General features: G+C 35.5%; 1 protein-coding gene across 2 annotated transcripts in view; it reads right to left on the reverse strand.

The window, feature by feature from the left end:
- The window catches only part of EXOC6B (exocyst complex component 6B), a 708,301-nt gene that overhangs the window by 296,809 nt on the left and 390,603 nt on the right, over positions 1-20,889 (reverse strand). For both annotated transcript variants that reach the window (XM_012173630.3, XM_060412346.1), the window contains 5 exons: positions 16,787-16,858; positions 16,001-16,098; positions 14,425-14,530; positions 13,466-13,575; positions 1,254-1,365 (listed from right to left, as the gene is read on the reverse strand). In XM_012173630.3, the coding sequence (XP_012029020.2) occupies positions 1,254-1,365; positions 13,466-13,575; positions 14,425-14,530; positions 16,001-16,098; positions 16,787-16,858 (498 nt within the window). The remainder of the gene's footprint in view (positions 1-1,253; positions 1,366-13,465; positions 13,576-14,424; positions 14,531-16,000; positions 16,099-16,786; positions 16,859-20,889) is intronic.

The raw sequence follows: 20,889 nt of genomic DNA on the forward strand, positions 1-20,889 counted from the left end.
GTAGCGTTCCTGACTACAACTTTGTAGCGTACCTGACTACAAAAGAAGTTAGCCTATCCTCAGACACATAATGGCAACAACTATCACTTCTAGATCAGGCAACAGAAACAAAGCACTGCAAAGGGACTGTCTAATAATGTCAAATGTGACTTTAAAAAAATAAGTTGGTTATAAGTAGAATTCAATCACTGGCAATGTCCCATGTTGTAATACACTATTTATATAATACAGTATTTTAAAATATTAACACGGGGAAAGAAACAATCACTTCAAAATCAGAAATAACAATAGATGTTCACCTGGCTTCCAGCTATATTTACCTATGGGTCAGTATAGTTAATCACTTTCTGATGTTCATCTTGGTAACATATACCTAAAAATGTCAATTTTCTAGACCAACCGAATTTGAAACTACACCACCTATATAGGTAAAGTAGATGGCCAATAGCCTTTCTCTTTGCTTGTGAAGAAGATTCCTCACATCTCTCACTTTTAGCACTATGATTTCCATAAAATGGTAGGCTGAGGCTCCCACACAAACCTGGGTTTCTACGAAAAGGGAAATTTCACATCTTTCTAAATTTTAGGACTTATGACAATGCATCAGATATTCAGTTTGCCAAGATACTGTTCTCAACATATGTACAATATCCCTTCATCCTTTGTGAGATTGTGTAAGCTTCCACAGAAATGTGACAACTGCCTTTCTCTCACATTTCCTCAGTCCTAAATTCCCAGTTACATGCTAATTAAGAGTAATTTTCTATTCATATTCCTAATGTATCTCAAAACCAAAATCTGAACCTAACACTAACCAATGACTATGAATGCTAATATCCCTGGCATCAGTGACTGATGTAGGCAAAATGTGATTTTATACTGTATGCTGTACTCAAAGTGTCATTATTTTAAACAGGATCCTGACATTGACTCTATTCTCCAATCAACAATTTTAAAATATATAATCAATGGCATATAATACAAATTTAACCCAATAACCTCAGAAAGGAAAACCAGTTAAATTAGTGAAGATAATGAGAGAGAGAAAAAACAGTGACTTCTCCAAAAAAATACTAGATTTCTCCAAGGCAACAAATGAAAAATACAAGGAATTTATTTTGCACTTTCACCATGATCCCATGAAGAACATGACAGACCACACAGAAAATTGTAATTAATTAACACACAAGCCCCAGGACTTAGGAGATCTATTCACGTATTGCCTTGACTGCCTCCAATAATAGCAGAGTTACCTCAGTAAGTCCAATATTCTTCCTTTTAATGACATTCTGCAGAGAGTTGCTTAGAGTCCTAGTTAGCAACAGGTTTGTTGATTTACGAATCATGTCATCAACTTCAGTTGAGCTAAAAAGGAAGTATCAAGAATCAGTCATAGGTAGGAGAATTATCTTGCAAACAAGGCTCTAGTAGTACTTTAATAATAATAATAATAATAACTGCAGGAAATATTTATTGTACTTCAGAAATTAGGTTCTAAATATTTTAATGTATAAAAATTCATTTAACCTTCACAATAACCATGTGAAATAATTTTAGTATTGAGCAGATAGCAAAAAAGGAAAAGATTTTAATAAGGCAGTCTAGATCTAAAGCCTACAACACTTAAAACACTATGCTACACTACCTCTCATGAAAGAATCCTCTAACATGATTCTGTGTCCTGAAACCCTTATTTCTCCCACACATTCAAATTCCTTCACAGTTAATATTCATAAATTTTCAAGCTGATCTCTCTGTAGCCTTCCTGTGCAATTAGCTGATAAAGGCCGCTAAAAAAAGAAAAATATCTCTGCTCCTATGTCATCATCTTTCATATTATATCTTCTTGTTGTTCAGTTGCCCAGTCATGTCCAACTCTTTGTGACCCCATCGACTGCAACACGCCAGGCGTTCTCGACCCTCACTATTTCCTGAAGCTCGCCCAAGTTCATGTCCATTGCATTGGTGATTCCACCCAGCCACCTCATCCTCTTGACACCCTATCTCCCTTCTGCCCTCAATCTTTCCCAGCATCAGGGGCTTTTCCAATGAGTCAGCTGTTAGCATCAGATGACCAAAACACTGGAGATTCAGCATCAGTCCTTCCAAGAATTCAGGGTTGATTTCCCTTAAGATTGACTGGTTTGATCTCCTTGCTGTCCAAGGGACTTTCAGGAGTCTTCTCCAACACCACAGTTCGAAGGCATCAATTCTGTGGTGCTCTACCTTTCTTACAGTCCAGCTCTCATAGCTGTATGAGACCGCTGGGAAGCCCACAGCTGTGACTCCACAGACTTCTGTCGGTAGGGCAATGTCTATTTTTCACACGTTGTCTAGATTTGTCATAGTTTTCCTGCCAAGAAGCAATCATCTTCTGATTTCATGGCTGCAGTCACCATCCACAGTGATTTTAGAGCCCAGGAAGAGGAATTCTGTCACTATTTCCACATTTTCCCCTTCTATTTGCCATGAAGTATAGGGCTGGATGCCATGATCTTGGTTTTATAATACGTAGTTTTAAGCAGGCTCTTTCACTCTCCTCCTTCACCTTCATCAAGAGGTTCCTTAGGTCCTCTTTGCTTTCTGCCATTAGAGTGGTATCATCTGCATATCTGAGGATGTTGATGTTTCTCCTGTCTACCTTGATTTCAGTCTGCAACTCATCCAGCCCAGCATTTCTCATGATGTGCTCAGTGTATAGGTTAAGCAAAGAGGGTGACAGCAGACAGCCCTGTCGTGTTCCTTTCTCAATCTTGAACCAATCAGTTGCTCCATACAGGGTTCTAACTGTTGCTTCTTGACCTACAAACAGGTTTCTCAGAAGATAGGTAGGATAGTCTGGTATTCCCATCTCTTTAAGAGCTTTCCACAGTTTTTTATGATTCACACAGTCAAAGGCTTTAGTGCAGTCGATTAAAAAGGGGTAGATATTTTTCTGGAATTCCCTAACCTCTATGATCCATAGAATGTTGCCAATTTGATCTCTGGTTCCTCTTCCTTTTCTAAATCCAGATTGGATATCTGGAAGTTCTTGGTTCACATAATGCTGAACCTAACATGCAAGATTTTAAGCATGACTTCATGGGAGATGAGTGTAACTGTCTGATGGTTAGCCCTGGGAACTGGCATGAGGATTGACCTTTTCCAGTCCTGTGACCAGGAAGACCACTGCTGGGTCTTCCAGATTTGCTGGCATATTGAATGCAACATCTTGAAGGCATCATCCTTTAGGGTTTTGAATAGTTCTACTGGAAGTCTGTCACATTCACTAGCTTTATTAACAGCAGTTGACTTTGCACTCCAGAATGTCTGGCTCTGGGTGACTGAGCACACCAGTGTAGTAATCCAGTACATTAAGATATTTTTTGTACAGTTCTTCTGTGGATTCTTTCCATCGCTTCTTGATCTCTTCAGCATCTACTAGGTCTCTACCATTTCTCTCCTTTATTATTGATTTATAAGATTTTATTACTTTCAGGTAGACAACAAAATGAATCAAAATTTTTAAAGATTATATTCCACTTAAAGTTATAAAACATTGGCTATATTCCCTGTGCTGTATAACATATCCTTGTAGTTTATTAGTCCAATCGCAGTAGTATGTACTTCTTAATTCCCTACATCTATCTTGGCACTGCCTTTTCCCCTGACTTTGAAAAGAAACCAATAATGTAATTCTACCTAAATGTTTTATAATCCTTACTATTCCAAAAGTGATCAATAATGATACTTTTTATTCAGTAAAGGAAACTAAACATAAAGAAAATAACTCCAAAACTATCTTTACAAGCAAAGTTTTAAAAATAAATCTTACAATCAACAAACAAAATTTCAGAACTATATATCTTTCACAAGCCCCTAAAAGTGTCACCCAAGATGTCTCTCTATAAAAGAAACTGTTTTGAGACAAATATTTCTTCAAAATAAATTCAGCATTGCAATGATACTTCTTTATCAAGAAATAAACATAAAGATCTGTAAGCAGTTCTTTTTCAATAATTTATTGCTTGTGAGCAAAGGTCACAAATTTTATCTTACTGATTTCTTTCTACAGAATATCAGAGGCTTAGTATATAGTTCAATTAAAAATGTTAAATTACTAAATATGTACATAAACTAGATTGTCTATTATGCGGAAGACAGAATTATTAGAAATAAATAAGACTGCAAGGAATCCAGGTAGTAAATTCAGTTAGGGGAAAAAAGATACCTCAAAATATCCTTACAGGATATATTTAACTGAATGATAACCTCTGGCCTATTGCCACCCTTTCCAAAAATGTTACTGAATTTAAAACTTCATTACAAAAATGTGTTAATGGAGTACTGAAATTACAATGGTGAAGGGATATTGAAGTTACACTTGTTTTGATGGAATACTGAATTTACAATGGCGAAGAAATATTCATGGTTCCTGCCTTCATATATTAAACTCACAGTTATATCATATCAATTACAGTATATGTAATGAATAAGTACAGGTTGCTATAAAAATGATGAACACAGGGGCCCAAAATAATCTGGTGACTCTGATAGTAATCACTCACCTAGCATCTCTACTTATATTACATATTTCTGTTATGCTTTAAGAAGATCTGGTAGAAATTCTATTCTTAGATTAGAATGTCAAAGATCAAGAAACACTGTCATTACCTTTAAAAGCAGAAGAAAAGTAAGTCTAAGCTAAAAGTTGTATTTTCCTTTAATATTAATGAAGTATAATATACACAAAAGTGTATAACTGAGTTAAATTGCACACTGAGATAAAGCTCTTGAAAGATGAGCAGAAAGTAGCCATCACTTTCATATCTAAGGCCAGTTGCCTAATCTGGATACACAGAGATGAGAGAGTGAAACAGTCATATGCTGAGAGACTTTGGTGCAATGAAAAAAAAAAGCAAAAAACAACAAAAAACCACTTAATCCTTTAATAGTGTGGGCTGCTAGTATGGACTGTAATCTTGGAAGAGCCTCTAAACAAAAATAAACATACTAACCCAACAATTCTTCCCTAAAACAATTCTGTTCCATAAGAAATGGTGCGTGGGGGTGGGGTAGGGGTGGGGAGTGCTAGAAATCAGAGAGAAATGTTGCACAGTTTGCAATCCAAAGAAGAGTAAAAACCAATCAAAGCTGAAACCCAGCCCAACTCAAATCCTGTTAAAATCAGAGATAAGCCCCTGGACAGAAGCTTTGGAATTTCAGAGTCTTAAGGACAAAGAGACTTTACAATAGAATTTTTAGAACTGAAATCATAAGTAATTTGAAACTAATAAAAACTGAGACACATTCAGTCCACTCAAGTAATGATGAAATCTGAATGATATATTTAGCAGCTAGGAGGCACAGTGAAGCCTGGTGTGCTGCAGTCCATGGGGTCGAAAAGAATCGAACATGACTGAGCAACTGAACAACAACAATGAGTTGCAAAAGGAGAAATGAGAAAAGAGACATATTTAAGGGTAAACTGGCAACATCATCTCCAATCCTAATAAAAGATCTCAACCTACAGATCTCAGAAGTTTAACACAACCCCAAGAGAACTGATGCAAATGAAATCTCACAAGAAGATCAAACACTGCAAAATGCAAAGATAAAGAGGAAACCTTAAAGACAACCAGAAAAAAAAAGACAATACATTTAGATTAATACCAGTGACTACTGGCTTATCTCTCTTCAGCAACAATGAAAGCAAACAGAGGCATAACATCTTTAAGGGGTTGGGAAAGGGATAACTTTGAAAACAGATGAAAAAATATTTTTAGATAAACAAAAGCTAAGAAAATCTAAAACCAGCAGATATACACTAAAAGAATAACTAAAAGAATTCTTTACACTGAAAGAAAATGACACCAAGTCATAAAATAGATCTGTAAGAAAGAATGAGAAGGCCTGGAAATAGCAAATCTGTGGATAAGTATAATGAACTACTTTTCCTTCTTGAATTTTAAAATACAGAGAAATGTTCAAAGCACAAACAATAACATATTTAGCATTTAAAAACAACTGTATAAGTATATACCAACCATATTAAAAAAGTGTAAAGGTAAATTATATTATACTGTTGTAAGATTCTTAAATTACATGTAAAGTGACATATCATTATCCAAGATAAACTAATAACTTAAGAATACACATTATAATCCCCAGAACAAATACAAACAAACAATAAATAAAGTTAAAAGTTATACTCCAGTAATAGGGAAACTAAATCATAATACTAAAAGACTGTAATCTAGAAGAAGGAAGGAAAACAGGGGGAACAAAAGGAGCCTAAAAAAAAAAGAATGGAACAAATAGAAAAACAACAGCTAGATCTAAGACTTAAATCAACATAAATCACTAAATAAGTTCATGTAATAGAATAAATATTCTAATTAGGCAGAATGAATAAAAAACTGATACCTAGCTACTTGTTGATTCAAACTGACACATTTTAAATACAAGGACACATGGCCAGATCTTGTTGTCAAGATGCCATTCAGCACTAAAAAGAACTAAGCACCTTAAAAAAATTAATGGTATCATGATTAAGTTAGGAAATTTGCCCAAAATGATAAAAGTGCATCAACATGTCATATGAATCAGCTTGAGGTAGCTCACACCAGCTACATCTGGGACCATCTAAGCATCAAAATGAATAAGGTCATTAAAGGAACAACCTGACTGAATGATGTAAAAATCTATGAGTCTAATACAATAATAGGAGATCATAGGTAGACAGATAGAAAGATAAACAGACAGGTGAACAGGTAATGCAGAAGGATTCCTTAATACAGAATGCGAAGTAATACATATTGACATGTTCAGTTGCTCCCCAGAGAAGAGAATGGCAAACCACTCCTGTATTCTTGCCTGGAGGATTCCATGGACACAGGACCCCTGGAGGCTACAGTTTATGGCGTCACAAAGAGTCAGATGTGACTGAGTGACTCTCACACACACATACACACACACACACACACACACACACACACACACACACAGAGTTGCTCAGTAGTGTCTGAGTCTTTGTGACTCCAAAGACTGTAGCCCCCAAGCTCCTCTTCTCTCCTCTCCCTCTCCTCCATGGTTTTGTCCCAGCAAGAACACTGGAGTGGGTGCCATTTCCTCTACTAGGGGATCTTCCTGACCCAGGATTGAACCTGAGTCTTCTGCACTCCAAGCAGATTTTTTACTATTGCTCCAATGAAGTAGCCCCTTAAGGAATAAATAATCTTATATTAACTAAATTATCAGAGGAAAAAAACTGATTCAGGCAAGAATCATTAACGAATACTATAGTGAAAGACATCTAGTAACTAAAAGAATAAATACATGGTCTCAAAGTACTTTAATACAAACATTACTTATTACAAAAGGAAAAATGGAAACTATACACAGAAAACAAAAATCTTAACTAGATAATTAAAATTAACATGAACCAAAAGACATTAAAATGCTAAACGCCCATAGGTACATATACAGAGACAGTAGAAGAGGGAAAAAGAAAGTAATAAAGTCAATATGGCAACATTTCAAAAAACTGAAGAATCTGGGGAAAAAGCTTTCAGTTCAGCACATTTTCAAAATTCTTATGTAATGTTGAAATTATCTGAAAATAACATGCTAAAAAAGGTTATAAGTAATAGAAGAGACAAATGCATACCATAAAAGAAAGTGGTAGTTGTATTAATACAAAGCAAGCAAGACATCAAGACTATTTTAAATTTTATTCCATTGATCTATATTTCTGTCTTTGTGCCAGTACCATCCTGTCTTGATGACTGTGGCTTTGTAGTAGAGCCTGAAGTCAGGCAGGTTGATTGTTCCAGTTCCATTCTTCTTTCTCAAGATTGCTTTGGCTATTCGAGGTTTTTTGTATATCCATACAAATTGTGAAATTATTTGTTCTAGCTCTGTGAAAAATACCGCTGGTATCTTGATAAGGATTGCATTGAATCTATAGATTGTTTTGGGTAGTATACTCATTTTCACTATATTGATCCTTCTGATCCATGAACACGGTGTATTTCTCCATCTATTAGTGTCCTCTTTGATTTCTTTCACCAGTGTGTTATAGTTTTCTATATATAGGTCTTTTGTTTCTTTAGGTACATATATTCCTAAGTATTTTATTCTTTTTGTTGCAATGGTGAATTGAATTGTTTCCTTAATTTCTCTTTCTATTTTCTCATTATTAGTGTATAGGAATGCAAGGGATTTCTGTGTGTTGATTTTATATCTTGCAACTTTACTATATGCATTGATTAGGGTTTTTTATGTAGAGCATCATGTCATCTGCGAACAGTGAGAGTTTTACTTCTTTTCCAATTTGGATTCCTTTTATTTCTTTTTTTGCTCTGATTGCTGGGGCCTAAACTTCCAAAACTATGTTGAATAGTAGTGGTGAAAGTGGACACCCTTGTCTTGTTCCTGACTTTAGGGGAAATGCTTTCAATTTTTCAACACTGAGGATAATTTTGACAAAGGAGGCAAGAGTATACAATGGAGAAAAGACAATCTCTTTAACAAGTGGTGCTGGGAAAACTGGCCAACCACTTGTAAAAGAATGAAACTAGAACACTTTCTAACACCATACACAAAAATAAACTCAAAATGGATTAAAGATCTAAATGTAAGACCAGAAACTATAAAACTCCTAGAGGAGAACATAGGCAAAACACTCTCGGACATAAATCACAGCAGGATCCTCTATGACCCACCTCCCAGAATATTGGAAATAAAAGCAAAAATAAACAAATGGGATCTAATTAAAATTAAAAGCTTCTGTACAACAAAGGAAACTATAAGCAAGGTGAAAAGACAGCCTTCAGAATGGGAGAAAATAACAGCAAATGAAGCAACTGACAAAGAATTAATCTCAAAAACATACACGCAACTCCTGCAGCTCAACTCCAGAAAAATAAATGACCCAATCAAAAAATGGGCCAAAGAACTAAACAGACATTTCTCCAAAGAAGACATACAGATGGCTAACAAACACATGAAAAGATGCTCAACATCACTCATTATCAGAGAAATGCAAATCAAAACCACAATGAGGTACCATTTCACACCAGTCAGAATGGCTGTGATCCAAAAGTCTACAAGCAATAAATGCTAGAGATGGTGCAGAGAAAAGGGAGCCTTCTTACACTGTTGGTGGGAATTGAAACTAGTACAGCCACTATGGAGAACAGTGTGGAGGTTCCTTAAGAAACTGGAAATAGAACTGCCATACAACCCAGCAATCCCACTGCTGGGCATACACACCGAGGAAACCAGAATTGAAAGAGACACGTGTACCCCAGTGTTCATCGCAGCACTGTTTATAATAGCCAGGACATGGAAGCAACCTAGATGTCCATCAGCAGATGAATGGATAAGAAAGCTGTGGTACATATGCACAATGGAGTATTACTCAGCCATTAAAAAGAATATTTGAATCAGTTCTAATGAGGTGGATGAAACTGGAGCCGATTATACAGAGTGAAGTAAGCCAGAAAGAAAAACATCAATATAGTATACTAACACATATATATGGAATTTAGAAAGATGATAACGATAATCCAGTATGCGAGACAGCAAAAGAGACACATATGTATAGAACAGTCTTTTGGACTCTGGGGGAGAGGGCAAGGGTGGGATGATTTGGGAGAATGGCATTGAAACATGTATGAGAATGGCATGTGAAACGAATCATCAGTCCAGGTTCGATGCATGATACAGGATGCTTGGGGCTGGTGCTCTGAGATGACCCAGAGGGATGGAATGGGGAGGGAGGTTGGGGGGGGGAGGTTCAGGATGGGGAACACGTGTACACCCATGGTGGATTCATGTTGATGTATGGCAAAACCAACATAATATTGCAAAGTAATTGGCCTCCAATTAACATAAATAAATTTATATTAAAAAATAAATGCATTTTAAAAAGACTACTTTAACTTTTAACACAAAGAAGGATATTTCATTAAATTTAAAAGATGAATACAACAAGAAGATATCATAATTCAAACTGTACATAACCTTAAAAAGATATATTCAAATAAATGAAGCAAACTTGAGAGATCTCAAAAGAGAAATAGACAAATCTACAATCATATTTGGATAGTATAACACTCGTCAGTAATTGACAAAAAAGCAGACTTAAAAAAGAAAGGATACAGAAAATTGTACAATAATATTAATATTAACAAATTTAATCCAGTTGTCATTTAGAGACTACAACATTCAACAACTAAAGATACAGATTTGATTCAAATATACATGGAACACTATTGTAACTGGATTTAAATTTACCATTTTCTTAGTTGATCTCTATTTGTTCCACCTGTTCTATAGCCCATTTAATTCTTTAGTTGGTTGTTTCTGGATTGAGTATTCTTTCTATGATTCCTTTTTATTTTCATTACTGGCTTATTACTTTTACTTTTTTCATGGTTTTGACCATTTTTTCAGTGGTTGTTCTAGATCATATTACTTCATGCATAATGTAAAATCCTTAAATAGTAAATCAAATTCCTCTCTCATATTCTTTGTCCTATTACTATCATATATTTGCTTTTATAGTTACATTTCTTTACCAGACACTATCATTATTTTTCATGTACACAAGCAATTTTCTGTAAGACCAATTAAAAGTAGAGGAATGACATTAGAAACAGCAGAACAGGAAGTCCTGCATTCATATCCCTTCTCAGCAACAATAATTTGGCAGGCAAGCAGAGACAAAAGTACTTTTGTGAAACTTTGGATTGAAGAAAGAAGACTGTAAAACTCTGGTAGCATCCAAGACCAAGGAGGGTTGCTTTTAGAAGGCAAGCATAAACTCACTCATGTGGCATACCTGCTAATTTAGTCCTACCTACAGACCCAGGAACAGACCCTGACCCTTGACAGCCTATGGACATGGCCTATTTGAACTTGCCACCATCACCAGTTGAAAAACAACCCAGGAAAAGTCATGCAAACCTGTGCTTTGGATAATAGGTCCACCAACCTCAGTTCCAGCTGTAAACTGAATTGTTCCATGACCCAACTCCAGCTCCGATTAGCTGCAAACCCTGCCTGCCTATAACTGGGCAGAAACATGCTCATTCATGAATCTAGGCAAATTCTCCAACCTTTGTCTGACTGCAAATACTAAAAAAATCCCTGTAACATTGCCCTATATATTCATAGCCACAGACCAGGAACACTCCTGCCTACTCAGAGACCTGCTGGAGCAATAACCTTCCATGCACCTGGAAGAAGGGCCGCCAATCTCAAATTTGACTACAGAGTTTAATGTGCCCACACAACCTGGCTTTAGCCCACTTTACCCATGGACGGGAGGCAGTTGTGCCTGCCAGGGATCCAACAGGAGACATGCCTATATGTACCCCTAGAGATAGGCCCAGTGACCTCAGTCTCACTGTGGATCTTGAAGTTGCTGTGCAATCTGGCTTCAGCCACTCCCAACTATGATCTAAGAGAAACCCTACTTTTCCAGGAACCCACCAGGAGGAAACCCCCAAAGTACCCCCAGATGAATTCCTCAGTGCAGTTGCAGAGCCACAATCTATCAGTCATTCTAATTGTGAAACCCCAAAGTAGACCTGTGATTTGGCTCCAGGCCCTTTCAGGCATGGTACAGAAATAGTCCTGCCACCCTGTGGCCTAGGGGAGACATATATCTCCATGTCCCCAGAGAAGCACAAAGGCAGAGTCACCAATACAAAGCTATGTGGACCAAAGAGAATCAAACAACCTGACACCACCAAAGAAAATAAATATGAGTTCCACTAATAAATCCCAAAGAAACTGAGACATACAAATTGCCCTAAAAAGAATTTGAAATATCGTATTAAGCTCAATAATATGCAAGAGAACACAGAGAGACAACAAAATGAAATCTGGAATACAATGCACAAATAAAATGAGAAGTTTAATAAAGATATAGAAACTATAAAAAAAGAACCCAAGTCAAATCCTGGAGTTGAAGTATACAATAAAAGAATTAAAAAATACTTAGAGCATCAACAGCAGACTAAATAATGCAGAAGAAAGAATCAGGGCATTGGAAAACAGGCCATTTAAAAACAGAAAGAGGAACAAAGAGAAAAGCTGTAAAGAAAGCATGAGAGACCTATTCAGCTCAGTCGCTCAGTCGAGTCCGACTCTTTGTGACCCCGTGAACCACAGCACGCCAGGCCTCCAAGTCCATCACCAACTCCCAGAGGCCACCCAGACCCATGTCCATCGAGTCAGTGATGCCATCCAACCATCTCATCCTCTGGCGTCCCCTTCTCCTCCTGCCCTCAATCTTTCCCAACATCAGGTCTTTTCAAATGAGTCAGCTCTTCGCATCAGGTGGCCAAAGTATTGGAGTTTCAGCTTCAACATCAGTCCTTCCAATGAACACCCAGGACTGATCTCCTTTAGGATGGACTGGTTGGATCTCCTTGCAGTCCAAGGGACTCTCAAGAGTCTTCTCCAACACCACAGTTCAAAAGCATCAATTCTTCAGTGCTCAGCTTATAGTCCAACTCTCACATCCATACATGACCACCGGAAAAACCATAGCCTTAACTAGACGAACCTTTGATGGCAAAGTAATGTCTCTGCTTTTTAATATGCTGTCTAGGTTGGTCCTAACTTTACTTCCAAGGAGTAAGCATCTTTTAATTTCATGGCTGCAATTACCATCTGCAGTGATTTTGGAGCCCAGAAAAATAAAGTCAGCCACTGTTTCCACTGTTTTCCCATCCATACCATTAAAAAAACAAAAACCCTGCTTATTTAATTTATATGCAAAGTACATTATACAAAATGCCAGGGTGGATGAATCACAAACTGGAATCAAAACTACCAGGAGAAATACCAACAATCTCAGATATGAAGATGATACCACTCTAAAGGCAGAAAGTGAAGGAACCAAAGAGTCAAGAAGGAAAGCTATGACAAACCTCACATGACAGTGTATTAAAAAAGCAGAGACATCATTTTGCTGATAAAGGTCTGCATACTCAAAGCTATGGTTTTTCCAATATCATGTACAGATGTGAGAACTGGATCATAAAGACCGCTTAGTACCAAAGAATTGATGCTTTCAAACTGTGATGCTGGAGAAAGCTCTTGAGATTCCATTGGATAGCAAGATCACAGCAAGAATTTCACATGCCACTCCTCTACTGGCCTTAACATTTCATCAATATAATGTAAAAACAAGAATATTATACTACTCTTTTCTAGTTTAACTCTCACTAGAAATGCAAATCTATAAAGGAAACAGTAGAGAATAAAGTAAGTAATATAAAAAGAAATTATTCAAGAGTTTCCAACTTCCCTTTTTTTTACCTGACCATATAAATAGGGCAGTGGCATACCATACGAGGCTTATATTACAACTTTCAAACTTGGAACTGAAGGGAACATCAAAAGTATTCCAGAATATTTATGTATATCTCAGTATCTACTGCACCTCCATTATTTCATACTATACCTTAGATGAAGATCTTCTGAAAACTTCAGACAGGCGTAGATAAATTCTTTAATTTGGTTGTAAACTTTTGGCACAAATTCAGAAAATGGAAACTTTTTTGGGAATGGTTGCTGTAAAAGCAAGAATTAATGAAAGTTACAAATGACCATACATTGAAAATACCTACTAACTAATTAAAATGCGAAAGAGATTTTCTTACACACTAGGAACTGCCTTCTTAACAACTCTACATTTTAAAAACATATTTGTGACAGTTTTCTAATACTAAAAAGAATACGATTAAATTAAGTAAATGATTCTAACATCCTGTAAAACCCAATAAAAAAATTCTGACACATACTCAGCAATAAAAAGGAATGAGTTATTGATATGTGCAACTTAGATGAGTCTCAAAAGCATCATCTTCAGTGAAAGAAGCCAATCTCAAATGGTTACACACTATATAACTCCATTTATAAGGCCTTTCAGAAAAGGTAAAAGTAGATGGATAGCAATGATAGTTGGTTGCCAAAAGCTAGGGGTTGAGGAGTAATTGATTAAGAAGGTATAGCATGAGGGAATTTGGAGGAATCATGAAACTGTCTGCAACATTGTTGTGGTAGTACATCCACCACAAAGCACAGTCAAAACCAATACAATTATATAGCAAGGTAAATTTTACTGTATATGTTGGATACAATGTCCTCAAAGTATAAGAAAAGCAAATATTTCAACGTGTAAGTCAAAAGGAAACCCTGCCAGAAATCTCCTAAACGCTTCAGAGGTGACAGTACCCCAAAGCCATTTACTGATTGATTCCCCAAACAGGAACTTCTGCTCCTCTAAGCTGAAAAATCATCCTTTGAAGCTGTTTTAGATTCCTAACTCACTGAGTTAGAAATTATGCCTTTAATGAGACTGATACAAAGAAAGCTTTAAGAGAATGCCAAATCAGAGAAGTTTATTTTAGTGTTCCTTACCTTTTCCAGCTCTGTATCTTGGAATGGGAACTGTCCTATCACCTTTTTATACATCTCTTCACTTGTTACTGGTATAGGACTGTAGTTGTCAGAATCAAGTATGTTTCTATAAAGAAAATAAAAGAAGAAAGGAAAGGAGGGAGGGATAAAATAAAAAAGGAAAGACAGGTGGGTTCATCAGTAGAGTGATCACAAATAACTTTCATAATAAACATTTCTTAGTCCCTAATCTATTCTTTTTACAGTACAGCTATTTGGTCTTAGGTAAGGACATCTTAAAAAAAAACACAAAAGGAAAATTGCATTCTAAAACAAATGGAACACAAATATAAAGATGACCTCATAGTACTTGAGATTTACAGCTCAGACAGAAAATTTCAAGGCAACATGTTGAAGCCTTAAGGCAAATGAGAAGCAGCAGCAACAACAAAAAATGTGAGCTCTGGAAAAGGCAAAGAGGTTTTATATGCTTTCTTAAAAAGAAAAATAAAGACTTTTCTTTAATTCTAGGCTAGATTTTCTATTTTATCAAACTATGTTCATGTACTTCATCTACTGCTTCATTAAGAATGACTTTTTCTTCATCCAAAGGTTCTGTGTCCTTAACTAGGCTAGGAATTCTGCAGAGCAGAGACCATACTACCAAAATCAAAAAAGAAATTTACTGAAGGTTTCAGATCACATGCACTTGGATATATCATGGTACTAATTTTCAAAGACAATCTCCCCTAAAGAAAATTATATCATTAACAAACAGGATTTTTTATAAATACAAATATTTATATTAATATACTAATGAGTTATACTACATAATTATCAGCTATATGTTTATAAAATGTGAAGAGTAAGATTAATGGGACAATGTAATACCTTAAAGCTATAAGAACTTGAAAACAAAGTAAGTTGACCTAGAGAAGTGGTCCTGCAGTAAGCAGAAAGATCACTTTAAATGAAGAAACAAGTGAGTTGACATGAGTTATGTGTGAGGAAAACATGTCCAAGGAAATATTTGTAAGAGAAGGTGTAATACAATAATTTTCTTAGCGTTGTATGCATGTTGCAGTAACTATTTAAATAATGTGCTTCAAATATTAGATTGTAATAGGTCTCTTCTTTGGATATGGAGAATAAAGAAGATGAGGAATAACATGAGTGAGTCTTCAAAAAAGTTCTAAAAAAGCTAAATTATTCAAAAGGGTTCAAAATCCACTATCCTACAAGCGAGACATAGATTAGGCATGATCCCCAAAGAGAAAATCAAAAATCAAATTAAGATGACACAAGGTGATCTAGTTGGTATGAACCAAGGTATTTACCATTTATTCAATGAAACAAATCTGGGGATTTTTGGGACTCCTCGCACAGTATGTACTAATATCCAGAGTTTGAATGTCTTGGGAACTTTATTTGGGATACCATTACTACTTAATTGAATTCCCAATCATAATTGGAATCAGACCTAGAAAAAAATAAGCCACATACACTTGTTGCTTATTATACCCGAAAACCCGTATTTATAAAGACGAGTGTACAAACATGCATGCCCACACACACTCAACTGCAGATAATTTCTCACCTGAAAATACCTGACCACTTCTTTAGCAAAGTTTCACTATACTGGTCTCTGATTTCTAATAACATGTCAAAAAGCTGATTTACAGGAAAACCATATACCTGAAACAAAATAAGAAAAAAAGCTTCATTTTTTAAGGTGATTTTTTTAAACAACATGAGAGAGATTAGGCACTGAAAGATAATTTTGTACTTTGGACAACAATTTAAATAAAACCACGATATAAGAATCTTCCATTCCCACCTAATATCTAGTGATTATCCTCAATAATTAAAATATATATACCAAAACATTTGAGCCAGTCAGAAAAAAATAAAAAGATGAACATTAGAATTAATATATATTAGATATAACTGTCAATGAAGTTTTCCCTATAACTCCTTCTGTAACTCTTGGCAACTTTTAAGAGTAGGGTCAGAAAATGAGAATGCTACCAATCTTACCCACTTCTAATGTTATTCTATTGAATATAATATGTGGTTCATATCAATAATCATTATCCAAAATAGTAGGTAAGAAAATAGTTTAAGAACTAATGTAGTGAGTCATTTAATCAATTTGCTATGAGAAAAAAAAAAGGGGGGATGAGAACAAATTATGAGAACATAATAGACAAGGTGATGACCAGGAAATGCTACAAAGAGATAAAAATTATCTAGCTCAAGGAAAAGAAGAAACACAACTAAAAAGAAAAAGGTACTTACTCAAGCTTAGATAGACAATCAAAGGCTATAGAGCTGATGAAACACTCTCATCCAGGTTAAGTCTACATAAACATAAGCCACAAACCTGAAGTGTGTCAGCAAAAAGCACAATGAGGTTCTTCAAATCTAACACGAGGTTTGGATCAGAGCAGTATGACTAAAGGAAATAAAAAACAATGAGGAAAAACATATTTATTAAAAACAAAACTAACTTTTGATTTATTCAATTACTTAATGCTTCACCTGGTGCAGGCTCTCTGGAAAGCCTTCCTGGTTTAAGGTAACACCAGATACAGTCAGCGGAAAGTGAGTATAAAGACTCCAATAATCCATGATCTACATTTTTAACTTTTGGAAATTTAAAAACACACTTCTAAATAACTATCTGGTTAAAGAAGAAATCAAAGGTGATACTGCAGATTATTTTAAAACAAACAGTTAAAAAAAAGTTCATATTAAAACTTAGAGAATACAGCTAATCCCATTTAAAAAATATATGTGAACATTAGAAAACATGAAAGACTTATAATAAACTAAGAATTCAACACATGAAGCAGGCCAAAAATAAAAATAGACCATAAGTGAGAGAACAAAATTGATAAAATAAAAAGCAGACATTAATGACACAGAGAAGATGTGAAAGATTTGATCCATGAAATCAAAAACTCAAGTTAAACATAAAATCAGTAGGATAGACAAATCACAGGTAAGCCCAATTAAACAACAAAAAGAAACAACAATGCAAGGAATACAAAAAATAAATATAACACAGAAGAAAATAAAATTTACAAATAAATTCACTGTATAATCTCTTAACAAATCTGAAAACTGAAACGACTTGGAAGGCATCTTCTTTACAAAGATGTATTATGTCACTATTTTTCAGTGACTTTTGATATTCAAATATTCAAGTATAATTTGGTTACTTGATCTCTACCTAACTCAGTTCCTAAAGAAGGCATGTTGAATTCTCCCAAAGTGGTGTGTGTGGCCTCTCTTTCTTGTCCTACCACTATCAGTTTTTGTTTATATACATACTACTGCTTGCTTTTTCCAGTAAATGGGCTACTGTCTTTTTGATGGGTTAAAAATATTATCAAACAAAATATTGCTCTCTTCTCCCGTTTAACAATCGTTAACTTCAATCCAGTGTTCTTGAACAATATTGCCCTTTCTGCTGCCCATTCTTCATTTTTAAACTTTCTATATAATCTTAATGCAGAAATTACTCTTAGTAACCAAACTATAATACTTTCTACCAGTGATGTTTCTCATGAATACTGACATATTTGGACCTATTCTAGCCATCTTATTTTAAGTTTTCTATTTTCGATGATTTATTCTTTCTTTTTTGCATCCTTTCATGTTTTTCACTGGATTAGTTTTTTCAAATTAGCTTATACTGCTTATTAATAACAATATATACTTTCTGTCAGAGGATGAGGTGGCTGGATGGCATCACTGACTCGATGGACAAGAGTTTCGGTGAACTCTGGGAGTTGGTGACAGACAGGGATGCCAGGTGTACTGTGATTCATGGGGTTGCAAAGAGTCGGACACAACTGAGCGACTGAACTGAACTGATACTTTCTGTCCACTGTTTACTTGAAATAATCTGTAGTGTCATTTTAAAAATGTTTTCAACATTAAGCCACTCCTCTTGTAAGGATTCTTAATAGCATTAAACTTTAGAAACAATGGGCTTCCCTGAAAGCTCAGTTGGTAAAGAATCTGCATGCAATGCAGGAGACCCCGGTTCTATTCCTGGGTTGGGAAGATCCCCTGGAGAAGGGAAAGGTTACCCAGTCCAGTATTCTGGCCTGGAGAATTCCATGGGCTGTACAGTCCATGGGGTTGCAAAGTCAGACACAGCTGAGCGACTTTCACTTACAAACAACTGATCAGTTACTTAGATTTCTCTATGAGTTTTACTCTCACATTTTGCACGCATTTTATTTATTCTCACCCCATCTTGTATTTTGAATTTTTTTTTTCATTTTTGGTAAGACATCAGTATCAAGATAGGATGGGTGAAAAGTAAACTTTGCATCCTCATATGTTTGGAAATGTCTTTCTTTTGCATTCAAACCAAAATACACAATTTCAGACATGAGAAAACTGCCTGCCTCCTTTACTCTGCCTGACAAAAAGATGCATCCTTTGAGCTGTAATAATTTGGTCGTTTTCTACTGCAGGGAAATTTCCCTCGTTCATTTAATTATTAAGGTCCCTCCTTTGTGACTATATTTTACTTCTAAATCTCCACTAAATACAACCAAAATCTACATCAATTATCCGTGTTTCTTAACTTTTCATTCATATTTTCCTCCTCTTTCTGTCTCTGCTCTATATTGGGGTTATATATTTGACTCTGTCTTCTGATCACAGAATGATATTCACTTTTATCTATTTAATCTTAGAATTAAATTTCTCTATTATGGTAGTCATAAATCTCAAGAAAACAACATTAATCCTTAATTTCTATCCTCCTGTGGCTTCCTTCCTTCCTTTTCCTCCTTCTCACATCTTGTATAACTGTGAATATAGTACACATAAAGAAAATAATAAATAAAACCTATACATGTAATTTTACCAGGCAAACATAACTGATCAGTACCAGCATATCAGAAACTCAAAAACAACTTCTTTCCTTTCCACTCAGGAAAACATTATCATGATGTTTATTATAATCATTATATATCTTTCTTTCATTCTTTTTTCTTTGTAGTTTTTTAGCTTAATAGATCTTATTTTTTAGAGCAGTTTTGCATTTAGAGATAAATTGAACAGGAAGTACAGAGTTTCCCATTTATCCCTTCATACAGACACTCATGCACAGGTTCCCTTATTATAACATTTTCCCTTAGTGTGGTGACATTTGGTACAGTTGGTGAATCAATACCGACACATTATTCACATTATTATTGTTAACTAAATTCTATAGTTTACTTAGAGTTTACTCTCTATGTCATATAATCCATGGGTTTTAACATAAGCATAATGATGTATTCCACCATTACAATATCATACAGAATAGTTTCACTGCCTGCCCCAGAAATTCCCTATCTTCCACTTATTTATCCCTCAAGCCTTCTCCCAAATCCTAGCAACGCTTATCTTTTTATTGCCTCCTTAATTTTGCCTTGTCAAGAATATCATATAATTGGAATCGTATGAATATGTAGCCTTCTCAGTTTGGATACTTTCACTTAGCAATATGCACTTAGCTTCCTCCGTGTCTTTTTGTGGGTTAACAGATTATATCTTTCATTTGCCATTGAGTAATATTCAATTATAAGGATGTACTAGAGTTCATACATTCACCTATTAAAGGACATCTTGGTTACTTCCAGGTTTTGGCTATTTTGAATAAGCTGTTATAAACACTAGTGGGCAGGTTTTTGTGTTAACATACGTTTTCAACACACTTGGCAAATACCTATACTGCATACCTACTTGCTGCATCTTATATCTATGTTGCATTTTGTATAAACTTCCAAATTATCTTCTAAGCTGGCTGTACCATTCTCCATTCCCATCAACAATGAGAGTACCAGTTGTCCACATTCTCTCCAGAATTTGGTGCTTTCAGCATTATAGTCATTATACTGGGCATGTGGTGGTAGTTCACTGCTGTTTTAATTTGCAATTCCCTGATGACATATGACATATGACAATAGAGTTTTGCCAAGAGAATGCACTGGTCATAGCAAACACCCTCTTCCAACAAAACAAGAGAAGACTTTACACATGGATATCACCATATGGACAACACCGAAATCAGACTGATTATATTCTTTGCAGCCAAAGATGGAGAAGCTCTATACAGTCAGCGAAAACAAGACCAGGGGCTGACTGTGGCTCAGATCATGAACTCCTTATTGCCAAATTCAGACTTAAATTGAAGAAAGTAGGGAAAACCGCTAGACCATTCAGGTATGACCTAAATCAAATCCCTTATGATTATACAGTGGAAGTGAGAAATATATTTAAGGGACTAGATCTGGTAGACAGAGTGCCTGATGAACTATGGACAGAGGTCCATGACACTGTACAGGAGACAGGGATCAAGACAATTCCCAGGAAAAAGAAATGCAAAAAAGAAGAATGACTGTCTGAGCAGGCCTTATGAATAGCTGTGAAAAGCAGAGAAGTGAAGAGCAAAGGAGAGAAGGAAAGATATACCCA

Source organism: Ovis aries, chromosome 3 (genome assembly GCF_016772045.2).
Source record: "Ovis aries strain OAR_USU_Benz2616 breed Rambouillet chromosome 3, ARS-UI_Ramb_v3.0, whole genome shotgun sequence".
Lineage (NCBI taxonomy): Eukaryota > Metazoa > Chordata > Mammalia > Artiodactyla > Bovidae > Ovis > Ovis aries.